General features: G+C 40.3%; 1 protein-coding gene across 1 annotated transcript; it reads left to right on the top strand.

Annotated features, from left to right (window-relative positions):
* Window positions 1-7,905: 7,905 nt before the first annotated feature.
* LOC121459745 (leucine-rich repeat-containing protein 58-like) lies at window positions 7,906-9,006 on the top strand. The gene has a single exon (XM_041669728.1). The coding sequence runs from the start codon at window positions 7,906-7,908 to the stop codon at window positions 9,004-9,006; it is 1,101 nt and encodes a 366-aa protein (XP_041525662.1).
* Window positions 9,007-13,796: the final 4,790 nt, after the last annotated feature.

Genomic DNA, 13,796 nt, shown 5'->3' with positions numbered 1-13,796 from the left:
AAATATGACACCATTTCAGAAAACCCAGTGTTGAACTGAGGAATTTTTATTGTCATACAGTCATTTGCTAATACTTAGGACACGATTAATTCTTTCCAAGTCTGAAACAAAGAAGAGAGAAGAAAAACAGAAGAAAAAAATCATGCACAATCAAAGATGCCTTATAAAATTTAAATAGCTAAACCAGAGTTGAGTGTTAGCAACAACTGATAGAGAGAAGACATCTCAGTGTGCCTGAGAGAGTCACTTAGACAGCAGCATAACCAAACCATCTATTTTCTCAAGGGCACACTTCTCTAGGAACTGCAAAATTGATGGTTGGAGAAAGATCTCATTTCCTGGATGAGGCTCTAATCCTATGTGGTCAGCTCTAAATACTTGCAAATAAGGGCAAAACTAACTGGAGTGTGTGTGTGTGTGTGTGTGTGTGTGTGTGAGAGAGAGAGAGAGAGAGAGAGAGAGAGAGAGAGAGAGAGAGAATAGAAGTAATTGTGAAGATGAGATGGGGGCAAGGGGGGAGCTGGAGAAGTGAGAAAAAAGAATTACACAGAATGTGAAGACACTTTTTTTTCCCTGTATGAGCTCAAATAAAGAAAGAGAAGGAAGCAACAGTTTGGGAGCTGAAGTTGGTATCATTTCTTAATTCACTTTCTAAAACCATCCCTTCCAATCCCCCAAGAACGCTGAATTTCCAGCTGACAGTATCCCTGAGAACAAGACCTTTACCCTAGAATTCTCATTGTTGTACTTCTTTTCTTCTTCCTTTTTGTTTCTTCTTCTTCTTCTTCTTCTTCTTCTTCTTCTTCTTCTTCTTCTTCTTCTTTTCAGTTAGTTTTGTTTTAAGAATTCACCTTCACATCACTACACAATAAAGGAGAACAGCAATTTGGTGTCCCATGCATAAGCTGTGATTTTTTCCTGCTGAGATTATTAAGGTTCAGCTGTGCACAAATGGACACATCTTATCTGAACGTTCATGGAACTGTTCTATAAAGCATTTGCACATGACTAAGTCTGAGAGGGATTAATCCATCACACCTTAATACATAAATCTACATTTCTGAAAATCTTGTTGGTAGGATTACTTCTATTCTGTCCTCCAGGTAACAGTAGTCTTGGTTCTGTCTTCTCTAAAAGGCTGCTCTGAAGTGTGCACAATACAAAATGATTTATGTATTTTGTGATTTACTCTCTTTGCAGAGAATATAATTTTAACATTGAAGACTTTAAAGTCCTAAACATACATTAGGCATGTTAGGTTTAGAGTAACCTGTGTGGTGTTATGTCTAGCGTGTGTAGTACATAAAGGTCAGATTGGGGGGGGGCAAATCAGAAAGAGGCACCACTGATAAAGGGGGTATCACTTCCATCCTTTCGTCTGGTCTGCGCTGTGAAATTTGTTTCAGTAATTCTGGTAGCCAGTTTCTGGTTCCAAGATCCTCATTAATGAAAGAGACACAAAACATTGAGAGGTAACCAAGTCATAGATCCTAGGGTAAACTTTTAATAAATGTTATAATTCTACACAGGAAATCTTTTTGTTGGTTTTTTTTTTTTGAAGCCAAGAAAATGAAATCTAAGTCTGTATTTAATCTTAAACTAAAGATAAAATCTAGAATATATATTGTGAGTTTGAAAATCATGAGTGTGTACATATGCATGTATGTGTTTGTGTTTTGTGTGTGTGTCTCTGTAAATGTGCATGTGTTTTGTGTGTGTGTGTCTGTATATGTGTATATGTTTTGGGTGTGTTTGTGCACGTGTGTATGTATTTTGTTGTGTGTGTGTGTGGTTTCTCTAAAATGAAGCTAATGGCATTAATTTTATAATCTGATTTATAAGCTAACACCACTTTTCTCTGAACCTTAGTCCTTCATATTTGATAGTATCACATAAATTAACTCACAGAAGAACACAATATAATCTTAGTTCTCTCTTAAAAATGAGGAAAGCTGAGAGATTAATGAATATCTTGCTTAACATCACACTGTTGTAGAGTTTGAATACAAGCAGATTTAGAATTTGAATTATGTACATCCTGGACATACAGCTATACTCATAATCACTGGAGATTTTTCACGCTTAGAATTCCTGACTAAATAGAGTGCATATATTCAATGGTACATGCTCAAAATTTACTGATATGCTACGTAATTTAAAATGTTTCAAGAAAGAATAGATGACTGGGAGAATATTGTATGATTATGCTTTTCTTTTCCCAGAGGGAGAATTATAAGCCCATGAGAGATATAGTTTTAAGACATTTTAAATAAATTTTTGGCTGTTCATTTATGTGTATGTGCATGTGCCAGCTTGGGTTTGTTCAGCATGAGTGAGTAGATGCCCAGAGAAACCAGAAGAGGGTAGCAGATACCCTGGAACTGAAACTGCAGGCAGCTTTGAGCCAACAAATCTAGACGGGACCAGATTCAGACACTGAGTCTGTGCCTTTGGAAAAGGAACAAGAGCTTTTAGTTGCTGAACTATTGCTCCAGCCCCAAGAGATACTATTAATTGCTAACTAGAAACCGAATGGATTGATGAAAACACACTATTGTGTTTCATGCAAATTATCTTCATCCATTAGCATATAAGAACACATCCCTTGCTCATTAGTCTTAAACTAGCATTTGTTGATCATTCTATGGACACACAGCACCACATTGCATTGCTTCATTACCTGTATCTCTAAGTCACATTTACCCGACAGTTATACAGCGGACAAAATCACAAATGCCATTCTTCTGTTTAACCCTGCTCTAACAGAAGGACATTTTATTGTCACTCTTAACTGAGGTGATTGGATTATTCGATGCACTGTCTGCACTTTTCAACATTAATAACTTAGGAACATGTCTGAGAGATTTAGCCACTACATGTATGAAACCAAAATGAGTTCTCAAATCACACAGAGATACCTCAGCATTGCACTGGGTTTAAGAGCTATTAAAGGAAATTTAACAGATCAGTTTATAAAATCCTAGAAGACTCTCCTTCAAGAACTATGTTTACATGTCCAATTTTTGACTTCACATTTTTGTAAGTTTAATCTCTTTTTCTCATGCAAAAGTGACTAGCATGTGATCAGCTACTTTACTTGAGTAAAATATCTTTAAGGTCCTGAAACTTATGAACTCCCAGACCTCAGGAACAAAGTCTGCTTTATAGTGATTTATTTCTTATGAGATATAAAAGCTCAATTCTAATTATGAGGATATAATAAATTACCTATTTTGTTCTAACAGAGAAGATCTCAGTCTATATTCAGACTGCCTCAAAACTCATTATGTAGTCCAGGAGAGCCTCAAATCTATGACAACCTTCTTGTCTCTGCTTCCTAAATGTTGGTATTACAGTATAGAGTCATCATAATTACTTTGGGATGTGATTTCTTAAATAAAAGAATCACTCAACCTCAGCCCTCTGACCAACTATTGTGATTGTGCTAAAATATTTAGTTAAGAGGTAGGATATGTCCTGGTGTGTGAGTAGAAGTCAATAGATCTGTTGGGTAGACACATGGAGAGTGGTAAATAGGTATGGACAAGTAGATGTTGAAGGATATACGTAATCAGTAGGCAGATGATGATAATAGGTGCTGATGGATTAATTGATGTGGGAGTGTCATATATCAATCTGTTGATTTCATTGATTAAGCAATAAAGAAACTGCTAGGCCCATTTGATAGGCCCACCCTTAGGTGGGTTGAGTAAACAGAACAGAATGCTGGCAGAAAGAAGCTGAGTAGGGAGTCGCCATGGTTCTCCCACTCCAGGCAGATGCAGGTTAAGATCATTCCTGGTAAGCCAGCTCGTGGGCTACATACATTATTAAAAATGGGCTAGTCCAGGTGCGAGAGTTAGCCAAGAAAAGGCTAGATATAATGGGCCAAGCGGTATTTAAAAGAATACAGTTTCCGTGTAATTATTTCGGGTAAAGCTAGCAGTGGGGGCGGCCGGGTGCTGGGGACGCAGCCCGCCGCCCTTGTTTCAACAATTAATACTGGTGAACAGATATGCGTAGATAAATACTCCGGCATAGTTCCAGCTAGACAGGCATGAATAGATAGGCGTTGGTGGACAGGTGCTCATGCATAAGTAATAGTAGATAGTTACAGATGACATGGCAGAGGTGTTGCACACTGAAGAATAGATGCTGGTGAACAGGAAATAGTGGATAAGTATTTGCAGATACTATCTTGTGAGTGCGTAGGTCCTGATGAGCATGTGCTGGTGGGTATGTACTGCTGAAGAACTGTTGGTAGATAAGTACTCATATGTAGGTGCTGGGCATTACTACAATAAAGGTCTACTCTCTCGCTCTCTCCTTCGCTCTTTCTTTCTTTTTTTCTCTCTCTCTTCTTCCCTCTACAAAATAAAGATAACGTATATTTTTCCTCTCTGTAGTGCAGTATTTATGTTTAAGTTTAAAAAGCTTAAATATTCACTATTTCTTGAACAAAAGGTAACAGAATGAGACTATTATTCTCATGGAAGAAAGCAAAACAGAAACTAATACCTAATTAAGCGTGGGTTCACCAGAGACTTAGAAACCATTGTATTCAAACAAAGCCTTTAATTGGCTCTTATAATTTAACAGGAATAAAACAGTTTCCTTAAATTAAAAACCTTATACTCAAAGTATACATTGTTCATTTATGTTACTGAAAAACTGTTCAGATCTTATTCTTTTGCAGAGTAAGCAGTACTAGAATAGTCGTTCTCCCACAAAGAGCTGTGAATCAGCTGTGTGTGACCAGCTATTGATACTAGAAACATGGAACACCCTCGAAGTGCACCTGTCTTCTACCTGGGGACCATTTTCTGAGCAGAGTCTCAAGCGCTGTGATGCAAAGGCTCATATTTATGTAACAACGTTTAAGCACTTCCTCAATAGTTCTGCACTCATCCACGGAGCTATCAGTTTATCATTTACATATTGAGACAATATAATTAGGCTCGTGATCAATTGGAGCACCAGAACTGAGTCTTTACTAGTGTAATTGCAGTGCTTTGCTATGCTAGAAAGAAAAGAATGTTTGAACTTAGGTGCATTCTTAATCTTTTAGCCCACCTTATAGTTCATTGAATGAGGCAAACATTTATGTACCTGAGGGTACATCAAAAAGGGCATGTGAATCTGTCCTGTGTCAAATCATGCGAAACACCTTGCATTCATCCATGACTGGTTGGTTTCTGTATCTCCTTCATTCACAGATGAAAAAAAGTAGCTCTGAACTGATCCAAAGCAACCTGTTTGTCCCTTAAAGTGCTTTATTTGAGGTGATTACACCAATAGGAAAAATAAGTGAGATATGTGAATTCAGAATTGGGACCTTTTAAGATGTGTTCGCTGACCAAAAAATTAATTAAATAAAAAATAAAACATCTAAAACCAACATTTACACAGGTTTACACAGTTCTATGTAACCTACACATCAAAGAAGAAATTCCAAGAAAATCAAGAAACTATTTGGGACTGCAAGCTGGGACTCCATCTAATGTGAGAGACTTGACTAAAGTGGTGTTTAGAGACAGAGACTTTAAATGTGTCTACTAGAAATGACAAGAGCTCCAAAGTCACCTTTAAAGTCTAAAAATAGCACAAAGAGAAAGGGCAATGCACATCTAGACTATGTATAACAACATAAAGATGAAAGTGGAAATCCACATGGAAGAGGAAGAGGAAGAAGGAGGAGGAGGAGGAGGAGGAACAAAAAGGAAGAAGAAAAAAGTACAGCAATGAGAATTCTAGGGTAAAGGTCTTGTTCTCAGGGATACTGTCAGCTGGAACTTCAGCGTTCTGGGGGGATTGGAAGGGATGGTTTTAGAAAGTGAATTAAGAAATGATACCAACTTCAGCTCCCAAACTGTTGCTTCCTTCTCTTTCTTTATTTGAGCTCATACAGGGAAAAAAAAGTGTCTTCACATTCTGTGTACTTCTTTTTTCTCACTTCTCCAGCTCCTCCCTTGCCCCCATCTCATCTTCACAACTACTTCTATTCTCTCTCTCTCTCTCTCTCTCTCTCTCTCTCTCTCTCTCACACACACACACACACACTCCAGTTAGTTTTGCCCTTATTTGCAAGTATTTAGAGCTGACCACATAGGATTAGAGCCTCATCCAGGAAATGAGATCTTTCTCCAACCATCAGTTTTGCAGTTCCTAGAGAAGTGTGCCCTTGAGAAAATGGATGGTTTGGTTATGGTGCTGTCTACGTGACTCTCTCAGGCACACTGAGATGTCTTCTCTCTATCAGTTGTTGCTAACACTCAACTCTGGTTTAGCTATTTAAATTTCATAAGGCATCTTTGATTGTGCATGATTTTTTTCTTCTGTTTTTCTTCTCTCTTCTTTGTTTCAGACTTGGAAAGAATTAATCATGTCCTAAGTATTAGCAAATGACAGTATGACAATGAAAATTCCTCAGTTCAACACTGGGTTTTCTGAAATGGTGTCATATTTTAATTTATAGTGCATTATATTTTCTCAAGTAAACTTTATAAAGTTAACTTTATTAACTAGTGTATTCTCTGGATCAGCACCCTAACTATCATGTCTTCTTGTGTGGTAGCTATTGTCGGAACTTTCTTGTATATAGTATAGACACAGTGTGTGAATTGACTTAACAACTGCTCTTTTAAAAACCAGGACAACATATCAGTATTCTCTTTGTGAGCTTCCCACTTATGAAGCTTGCTCATACTCAGAAAGATCTCAGGAATGGTTAAAAAAAAAAAGAAAAAAAAAGAAAAAAGAAAAAAAGAAAGAAAACTTTAAGGTGGCTAATAGTAATAGTTTCTGAACCATATGCTCTATTTTATTGGAATTCATTTTCCTTGTCCAGAAATAAGCATACTAGAATATATTGACTCCTCCTTCACGATGTATAAATGGAGGTCAACAAAGTACCTTTCTCATTAAGTATCAGTATGTTACTTTGTGTTGCTTTTATTTTTTCCATTATTTTACAGATACTTTTATTGTATATAGAAAAAAACTTGAGCTTATAGGGATTAAATACATTGCTCAGTGAACTAAAACTAATCATCAGATTCTTTTCCCCATGTCCACTGATCAAGCATTTGCCTTCCTCCATCTCAGATTGTTGTCCCTGTGTCATGAGGATGACAAGGCTGGACAATGATCTACAAATGCTGGCATTTCCTCTCAGGTGGAGAAAAAGGGAGGTCTGCATAGAGTGGACATAATAACACCCATTCAGATGACTGGAGGGCATTGCATTCAAGTGCAGTCCTGCAAACCTGCAAGTGGCGCATTCCTGTTTCCTACTGCTCTAAAAGTACATAACTGTGTGACAGATACAGATAAAGCACTACTACGTCTGTCCCTCCTACTCGTCTCTTGACTGATTGTGTTTTATGTAAACAGGTTTAGTTTTTAATTTTTGCATTGGAAGTCTTATGCTTCCAGTTCATGATTTGCCTCTTTTATAGCCAGGTTTCTGCCCATCAGAAGATTCGTCTTGATGATTCTCGTTTATAACAATAGGCTGTACCGAGACACCACCTACACCCTAAGGTAGAAAGTACCAGCCATTCATGGATAGATTACAAGGACCTGTAGTTTGGAAGGAGGCCAGCGATGTTGGTTGGGTACATGTGTAGCTATATTTCCACTGGCCTGTTTTTGCTCAGTTTTTATCTCAGTTTGGATTCTCCATGAGGGCATAACGAGAGGCGCTCCACCCCAATGCTTATTTTACCCTGTCTCTCTCAAGTGCTTTTCTGTATTTCAATGACCACGGAAGGAGTTAGAACTGCAAGATCTCATCAGAATCAAGAATATAAACACTCTAGGCCACTTCTGACGCCGCGCTCGGCATGAGGTTCCAGGGCGCGCCGCTGGGCCGCGGCGGCGGCGGCGGCCTGGGCTTTGGGCGGGATGGAGGAGGCCGCGATCGGGGATGCCGAACTCAACTGGTCCCGCCTTAAGGCGTCGGCCAAGGCCCTGGAGTCGGAGCTGGAGGCGCGCGCGGAGGAGCGGCGCGGCTCGCGGGAGGCGCTGCTGCGGCTGCTGCTGCCTTACACCCGGCTGACGTCGCTGCCGCGGGCGCTGGGCGGCGGCTTCCTGCACCTCCAGCTCCTGGACGTGAGCGGCAGCGCGCTCAGGGCGCTGGGGCCCGAGTTGCTGACGTTGAGCGGCCTGCGCACGCTGCTGGCCAGGAACAACCGGCTCGGCGGCCCAGGCTCGCTGCCCAAGGGCCTGGCCCGCTCGCCGCTCTGCCGCAGCCTCCAGGTTCTCAACCTCAGCGGCAACTGCTTCCAGGAGGTGCCCCCCTCGCTGCTGGAGCTGCGGGCGCTGCAGACCCTCAGCCTGGGCGGCAACCAGCTGCAGAGCATCCCTGCCGAGATCGAGAACTTGCAGAGTTTAGAATGCTTATACCTTGGAGGAAACTTCATTAAAGAAATCCCACCAGAATTAGCAAATCTTCCTTCTCTGAATTACTTGGTGTTATGTGACAACAAAATCCAGAGTGTGCCTCCTCAGCTCTCACAGTTGCATTCCCTTCGTTCCCTGAGTCTTCACAATAACTTACTGACATATCTGCCTCGTGAGATCCTCAACCTTATTCATCTGGAAGAGTTGAGTTTGCGAGGAAATCCATTGGTTGTCCGTTTTGTTAGGGATTTAACATATGACCCTCCAACTCTTCTGGAATTAGCTGCAAGGACCATTAAGATCCGAAGTGTTTCTTACACTCCCTATGATCTTCCTGGGAATCTCCTTAGATACTTGGGTTCAGCCAGCAATTGCCCAAACCCAAAATGTGGCGGAGTCTATTTTGACTGCTGTGTCAGACAAATTAAGTTTGTGGACTTCTGTGGGAAGTACCGCCTCCCCCTGATGCACTATTTGTGTTCTCCAGAATGCTCTTCCCCCTGCAGCTCTGCCTCGCACAGCTCCACGTCCCAGAGTGAGTCTGACTCAGAAGATGAGGCCAGTGTTGCCGCGCACAGGATGCAGAAGGTCCTTCTTGGTTGACCAGCAGTGGGTGTTGACAATGCTAAAACACTAAGCAAAGATGATTCAAAAGGAAAATGAAGCTTGAAGTTGATTGGAAGCCTTAGTGTTTTCATCTTGACTGTCCATGTAAGAGTTGCAGTGATCTATCTGTTTAGAAAGAGTCCAGTTCCGTGCTTAGGTCCTTTGAGTGTAATTTATTCTGCATGGCAGTTCAGAATTCATCAGCTGGTTGGTCACAATTTTTACTAAGTCTTTGCTCAAACACTAGAAGAATGGTACACTCTGAGGAGCAGTCACAATCAGCCTGGAGTGGTGTTACCTGGGGCCATTGGGTTGACTAAGATGTCAGTCATCACAATTGTGCTTCCAGAGTTGTCCTGATCTGTGCTGAACACTAGGCTGTAAATAGGATGAGCGTCATCCCTTCTTGAGCCTTTCTGACCAACCAACTGGTACTGTGAGGACTATCCCTTTTAAATGGAATTTAAACTTCAGCTCTTGTTTTGTGTGATTGTTACTAACTATATGAAGTCTAGTTGTGATGTGTTACAGTGCCTTAATCATAGCGAGGGTATGGAACCTTATTCTAGAAATGATTTCAGAGAAGCCTGCAACCTGAAACTCTGCAGAACACTTGGAAATGTGCTTTAACAGGCTAGGTAAAGAACTATGTAGATAATACCCGAGCCATACAGGCCTGGAACTCTATGTAGAATGGGCTGGCCAGGAACTCAGAGATCCACCTGCCTCCACCTCCTGTTGCCGGCATTAAAGGTGCGTGCCACCACCTGCCTCCATGACCATCTTAACTTCATTTTGCTAATTGCAATGATCTCTTGTAAGCATGGCTTTTACACTTATGGGAGTGATCAATCTATTTGCCAAAAGATAGAATAATCTATAATAATATTTCCCAACAGGAAAATCTAGATGGCAAGTGATCTAAGAAAAACTGCTTTATAATCGTGGACTAAATCAAGAAAAGTTGGCCATGGTTGTGCATACCTCCAAACCAGCACTAGGAGGTAGAGGCAGAAGATGAGTTCAGAGTTAGCCTGGGCGCCATTGTAAGGTTGAGGCCAGCCTGGGATAGATACATGAAAACTTGTCTCAAAGTGGGGGTGGGTTAGGGTGGGGGTGGATTTTAACCATCAAGGGGGCTGGCTCGTTTGTTGGGGTTTTCTGTCCTGCCCGGTATCCCCAGCTGTTTAGTCCCAGAGAAAAATCACACATAGATCTCTAAGTTATAAAGCTGATTGGCCCATTAGCTCTAGCCTCTCACTGGCTAACTCTCTCACCTTGATTAACCCATTTTTTTGATCTATATTAGCCATGTGGCTCAGTACCTTTTTCAGTGAGACAGATCACATCCTGCTGCTTCGGTGATCTGGGCAGGAGTGGGAGGAATCAACTTCCTCCTTCCCAGAATTCTCCTGTTCTCATTATATCATTTCTACTTCCTGTCTGGTTTTCCCACCTATATATACTTTCTGCCTGGCCAATCAGCGTTTATTTAAAACATGATTGACAGAATACAGACAATTCTCCCACACCAAAATCTGTCTCCTTTGCTTTTACTATATACTAAACCAAAACTTCCTCTGCATTTGAAAGAAAAACTGCAACTAGATAACATAACATGACTATTCGAAGATAGTCAGAAGTGGAGCTCATTATGTTCATCTCATAGAACCGTTGAGCACTGAGAAAGAAATATCAATAAAACAGAACAGAAAATGCTAAATGTTGTATCCTTAAAGTGTAGGAGAAAAGTAGCAACACAAATTATTGTCATTGGAAATTAACAGATTTGCTAGCTAGTTGATTACGCAATAAAAACTAATGTTAAAACTTTAAGTTGGAATTAGGAAACACTGACTCTCAATACTGATGATCGAATAAGCAGCCTGTATGTAGTAGCATGAAGACTGGTTGGTAAGCGCTAACAGTAGGTTCAGATCACATTAGGGCGCCGGTGATCTTGAAGAGTGCTTTGTTAGAAGCCAGCTGTATGCCGACAATATTTGCATGGTAGGTTTCTTGTATATATTGCTTTTATTTTAGTAGATTATATTAGTAGATTATAGGGTAATTCAAGGTTTGTGTGTGTTTGTGTTATGTCATGAAACACGAGAGTTTCGTGGCTGCAGACTTTATAAAAGCTATCTATGCTAGGCGTTGACTGTAGCTTGCTTAGCATGTACAAGGCCCTGCATCTATCCCTATAAACCCAACCCCTGCCCAAAAGACAGCTACACGCTGACCTGGCTCACTGTTCACAGAGTTTAATTACACATTTAAAAAACACTTCATTGAAAGAACTCCATAGGATAGATACATCTACATGCCACTGGCGGGAATATTTACATTTATGACAGATGAAACAGTACAGCTTCTCTCTAGGAAGCGGAAAGAGTAGCATTAGATGCTCTATTTACAAGGCTATTTACAAGTAATTCCTAAAAGGCTACTCAAGCTATCACTTAGTACTAGAGGATTGTCAATCAAAAAACTAGAAGTATTTAAACCAGAAGAATAGGGTCCCATCATCTGAGCATTTTCCATGAAAATATTCTATGTTGTTTAAGTAAAGTCATCTAATTACAAAGCATTTACAAGTTTGACACTTGGATACTGCCCAAGTGTCACTGCCTGTCCTAATCCAGCAGTCTGCAGCTTACAGCTGCATACTTGGGAAGTACAAAGACTATAACTTCTATTGTACAATTAACTATGCTAGCAGTACAAACATCACTTCGATAAACACAGGAAGAAAATTCCTAAATAAAAAAATTATCCTACTACACTATTTTGAGGAAAAGGTAAGGGGACTCACTATAGCAGCGTTTCACAACTGCTGTTTTACTTTTTTTTTTGTTTTTAATCTATCTTTGGCCTTATCGTTTACAAGAGCTGCCAATGATTGCTAAAATCTTTTTTTCTTCCTTTTTCATCCTTTTCCTTTTTTAGAAAACTGATAATAGACATTAGCTTAGTGAGATAGGAATTGGCCATTTAGAATTCTGATCACCTTCTGAAGTCAGCTGAATGCCGTAGCAGTGGTAGTCTGTCTCGCTGGTTATGAATTCCATTATTTATACAGCTAATGAACTCTTAGAGTTTCAGAATTGGCAAGGGCTAATTTTCATAATACAGCTATTTTATTTTCTGAGACAGGGCTTGGCTGTGTAGCTCAGGCTAGCCTTGAACTTACTGTGTGTAGCCCAGTCTTGCCTCAGCTTCCCAGCTGCTCGAGTCACAGGTGTAAACCACGGACCCAGCTCAGTAGAAGTATGCCAGAGGGGCCTCCTGGTCTGAATGTCTTGATGTTTAAATTTTTGTCACTAATATACTCGGGAGGCAGAGGCAGGCGGATCTCTGTGAGTTCGAGACCAGCCTGGTCTACAAGAGCTTGTTCCAGGACAGGCTCCAAAACCACAGAGAAACCCTGTCTCGAAAAACCAAAACAAAAAAAAAAAACAACAAAAAACATACATTGTAAATTGACTTCAAATATGAGAAAGTTGGGGGTGATATAAGTAAAAATTAAAGGCAACCCTCAATAGTGCAGTATGTCAGTGCAGACCAGTTCTGACAGACACTGCAAATACTGGGTTTATGAAGGCTCAAGAAGAGGCTCCTTGCTTGAATGTTAAGAAAAACAAATCTTTAGAAGCAGCAAAGGATAGGGAAAATTAAGTCAGTGAAGCTCTTTTGAGTAATAAGGAATTGTTTTAAAATTGACTTGCCAAGTGGTCTGTTGCTGGCATCTGATAGCCTGGTCACTGAGTTTAATACTGTTATTATTCTATTGGTCCCTGTGCTGGAGGCTGCTCTATTGCTCTGGTAAAGTAGAGCCAGCAAGCTGTAGGCTTTCTCTTACCCTTGCTCTTACCAGAGCTGGAAAATAGTTTCTCATTGGCCTCGTTACTAGTACAGCAGGTAGCGTTGGTGAATCGCGCTTTTTTCTTTTAAACTGCAAATTAAGCATTTAGTAAGTAGCTCTTTGCATAAAAAACATGTTTATTCTCTAAGTTCCCATGTGAGTGCTTATAGATATGACTATCAGCAAAAGTGTATATGTAAAATTATTTAGCTGCATTTAGTTCCAAGTGCCTAATTTTTACCTAATTGATTTGCCTTTCATCTAAAAGTACATTTTAAGTATTGCTCTCCATTTAAATCAACGTACTGCTTTTTTAAGTTAGGCTAGGCAGTGTGACCCTGGTGAAGGGTACTGTGTGACCCTGGTGAAGGGTGCTGTGTAGGCTTCAGGTGTGGGACTTATAGCATGTAACTCTGTTTCTTTGCTTAGAAAAGAAGTGTTTAGTTAGCTTCATCTTCTGCATGCTAAGCATTTAATATTATGTAACATTGATTCAGTAGCATGTAGTTTTATATTTTCATCATCGTGTAATCTTTTTGATAGTATAGTTGGTAGCAGTATCCTTTGTGGTCTGAGAGTAAGTGCCTTAACTCTTCCATTTAACTCAAAATACAGTACATAAAGTATATTATATGGTAAATTGTCAGTAATGGCCATGTGGTCTTCTGCATTGACTTGAAGGAGAAAGTCTGATCCTGAGAGATTCCTTTGCCACCACAGGCCTGCTGGTTTCTCGGGGGGGGGGGCGGTTCTGGGGAGGGAATCTTAATCATACTGTACCAGGAGATAAGAGCCCTCTGGAACCAAGGATCAAGCACCACCGCTACCCTGCCCCCAGAAAAGAAGTGTATCTTTTATATGGTGTTTTATTTAAATGTATATGCTACCACAAAGGACAAGAGAAGTTATAGCATCTTAGGAA

The sequence above is a fragment of the Microtus oregoni genome, unplaced genomic scaffold, assembly GCF_018167655.1.
Source record: "Microtus oregoni isolate MIOR12 unplaced genomic scaffold, Mior012 000019F_ref0000042, whole genome shotgun sequence".
NCBI lineage: Eukaryota > Metazoa > Chordata > Mammalia > Rodentia > Cricetidae > Microtus > Microtus oregoni.
The sequence above is the reverse complement of the archived record's forward strand: the minus strand, read 5'-3'. Positions and strand labels throughout refer to the sequence as shown.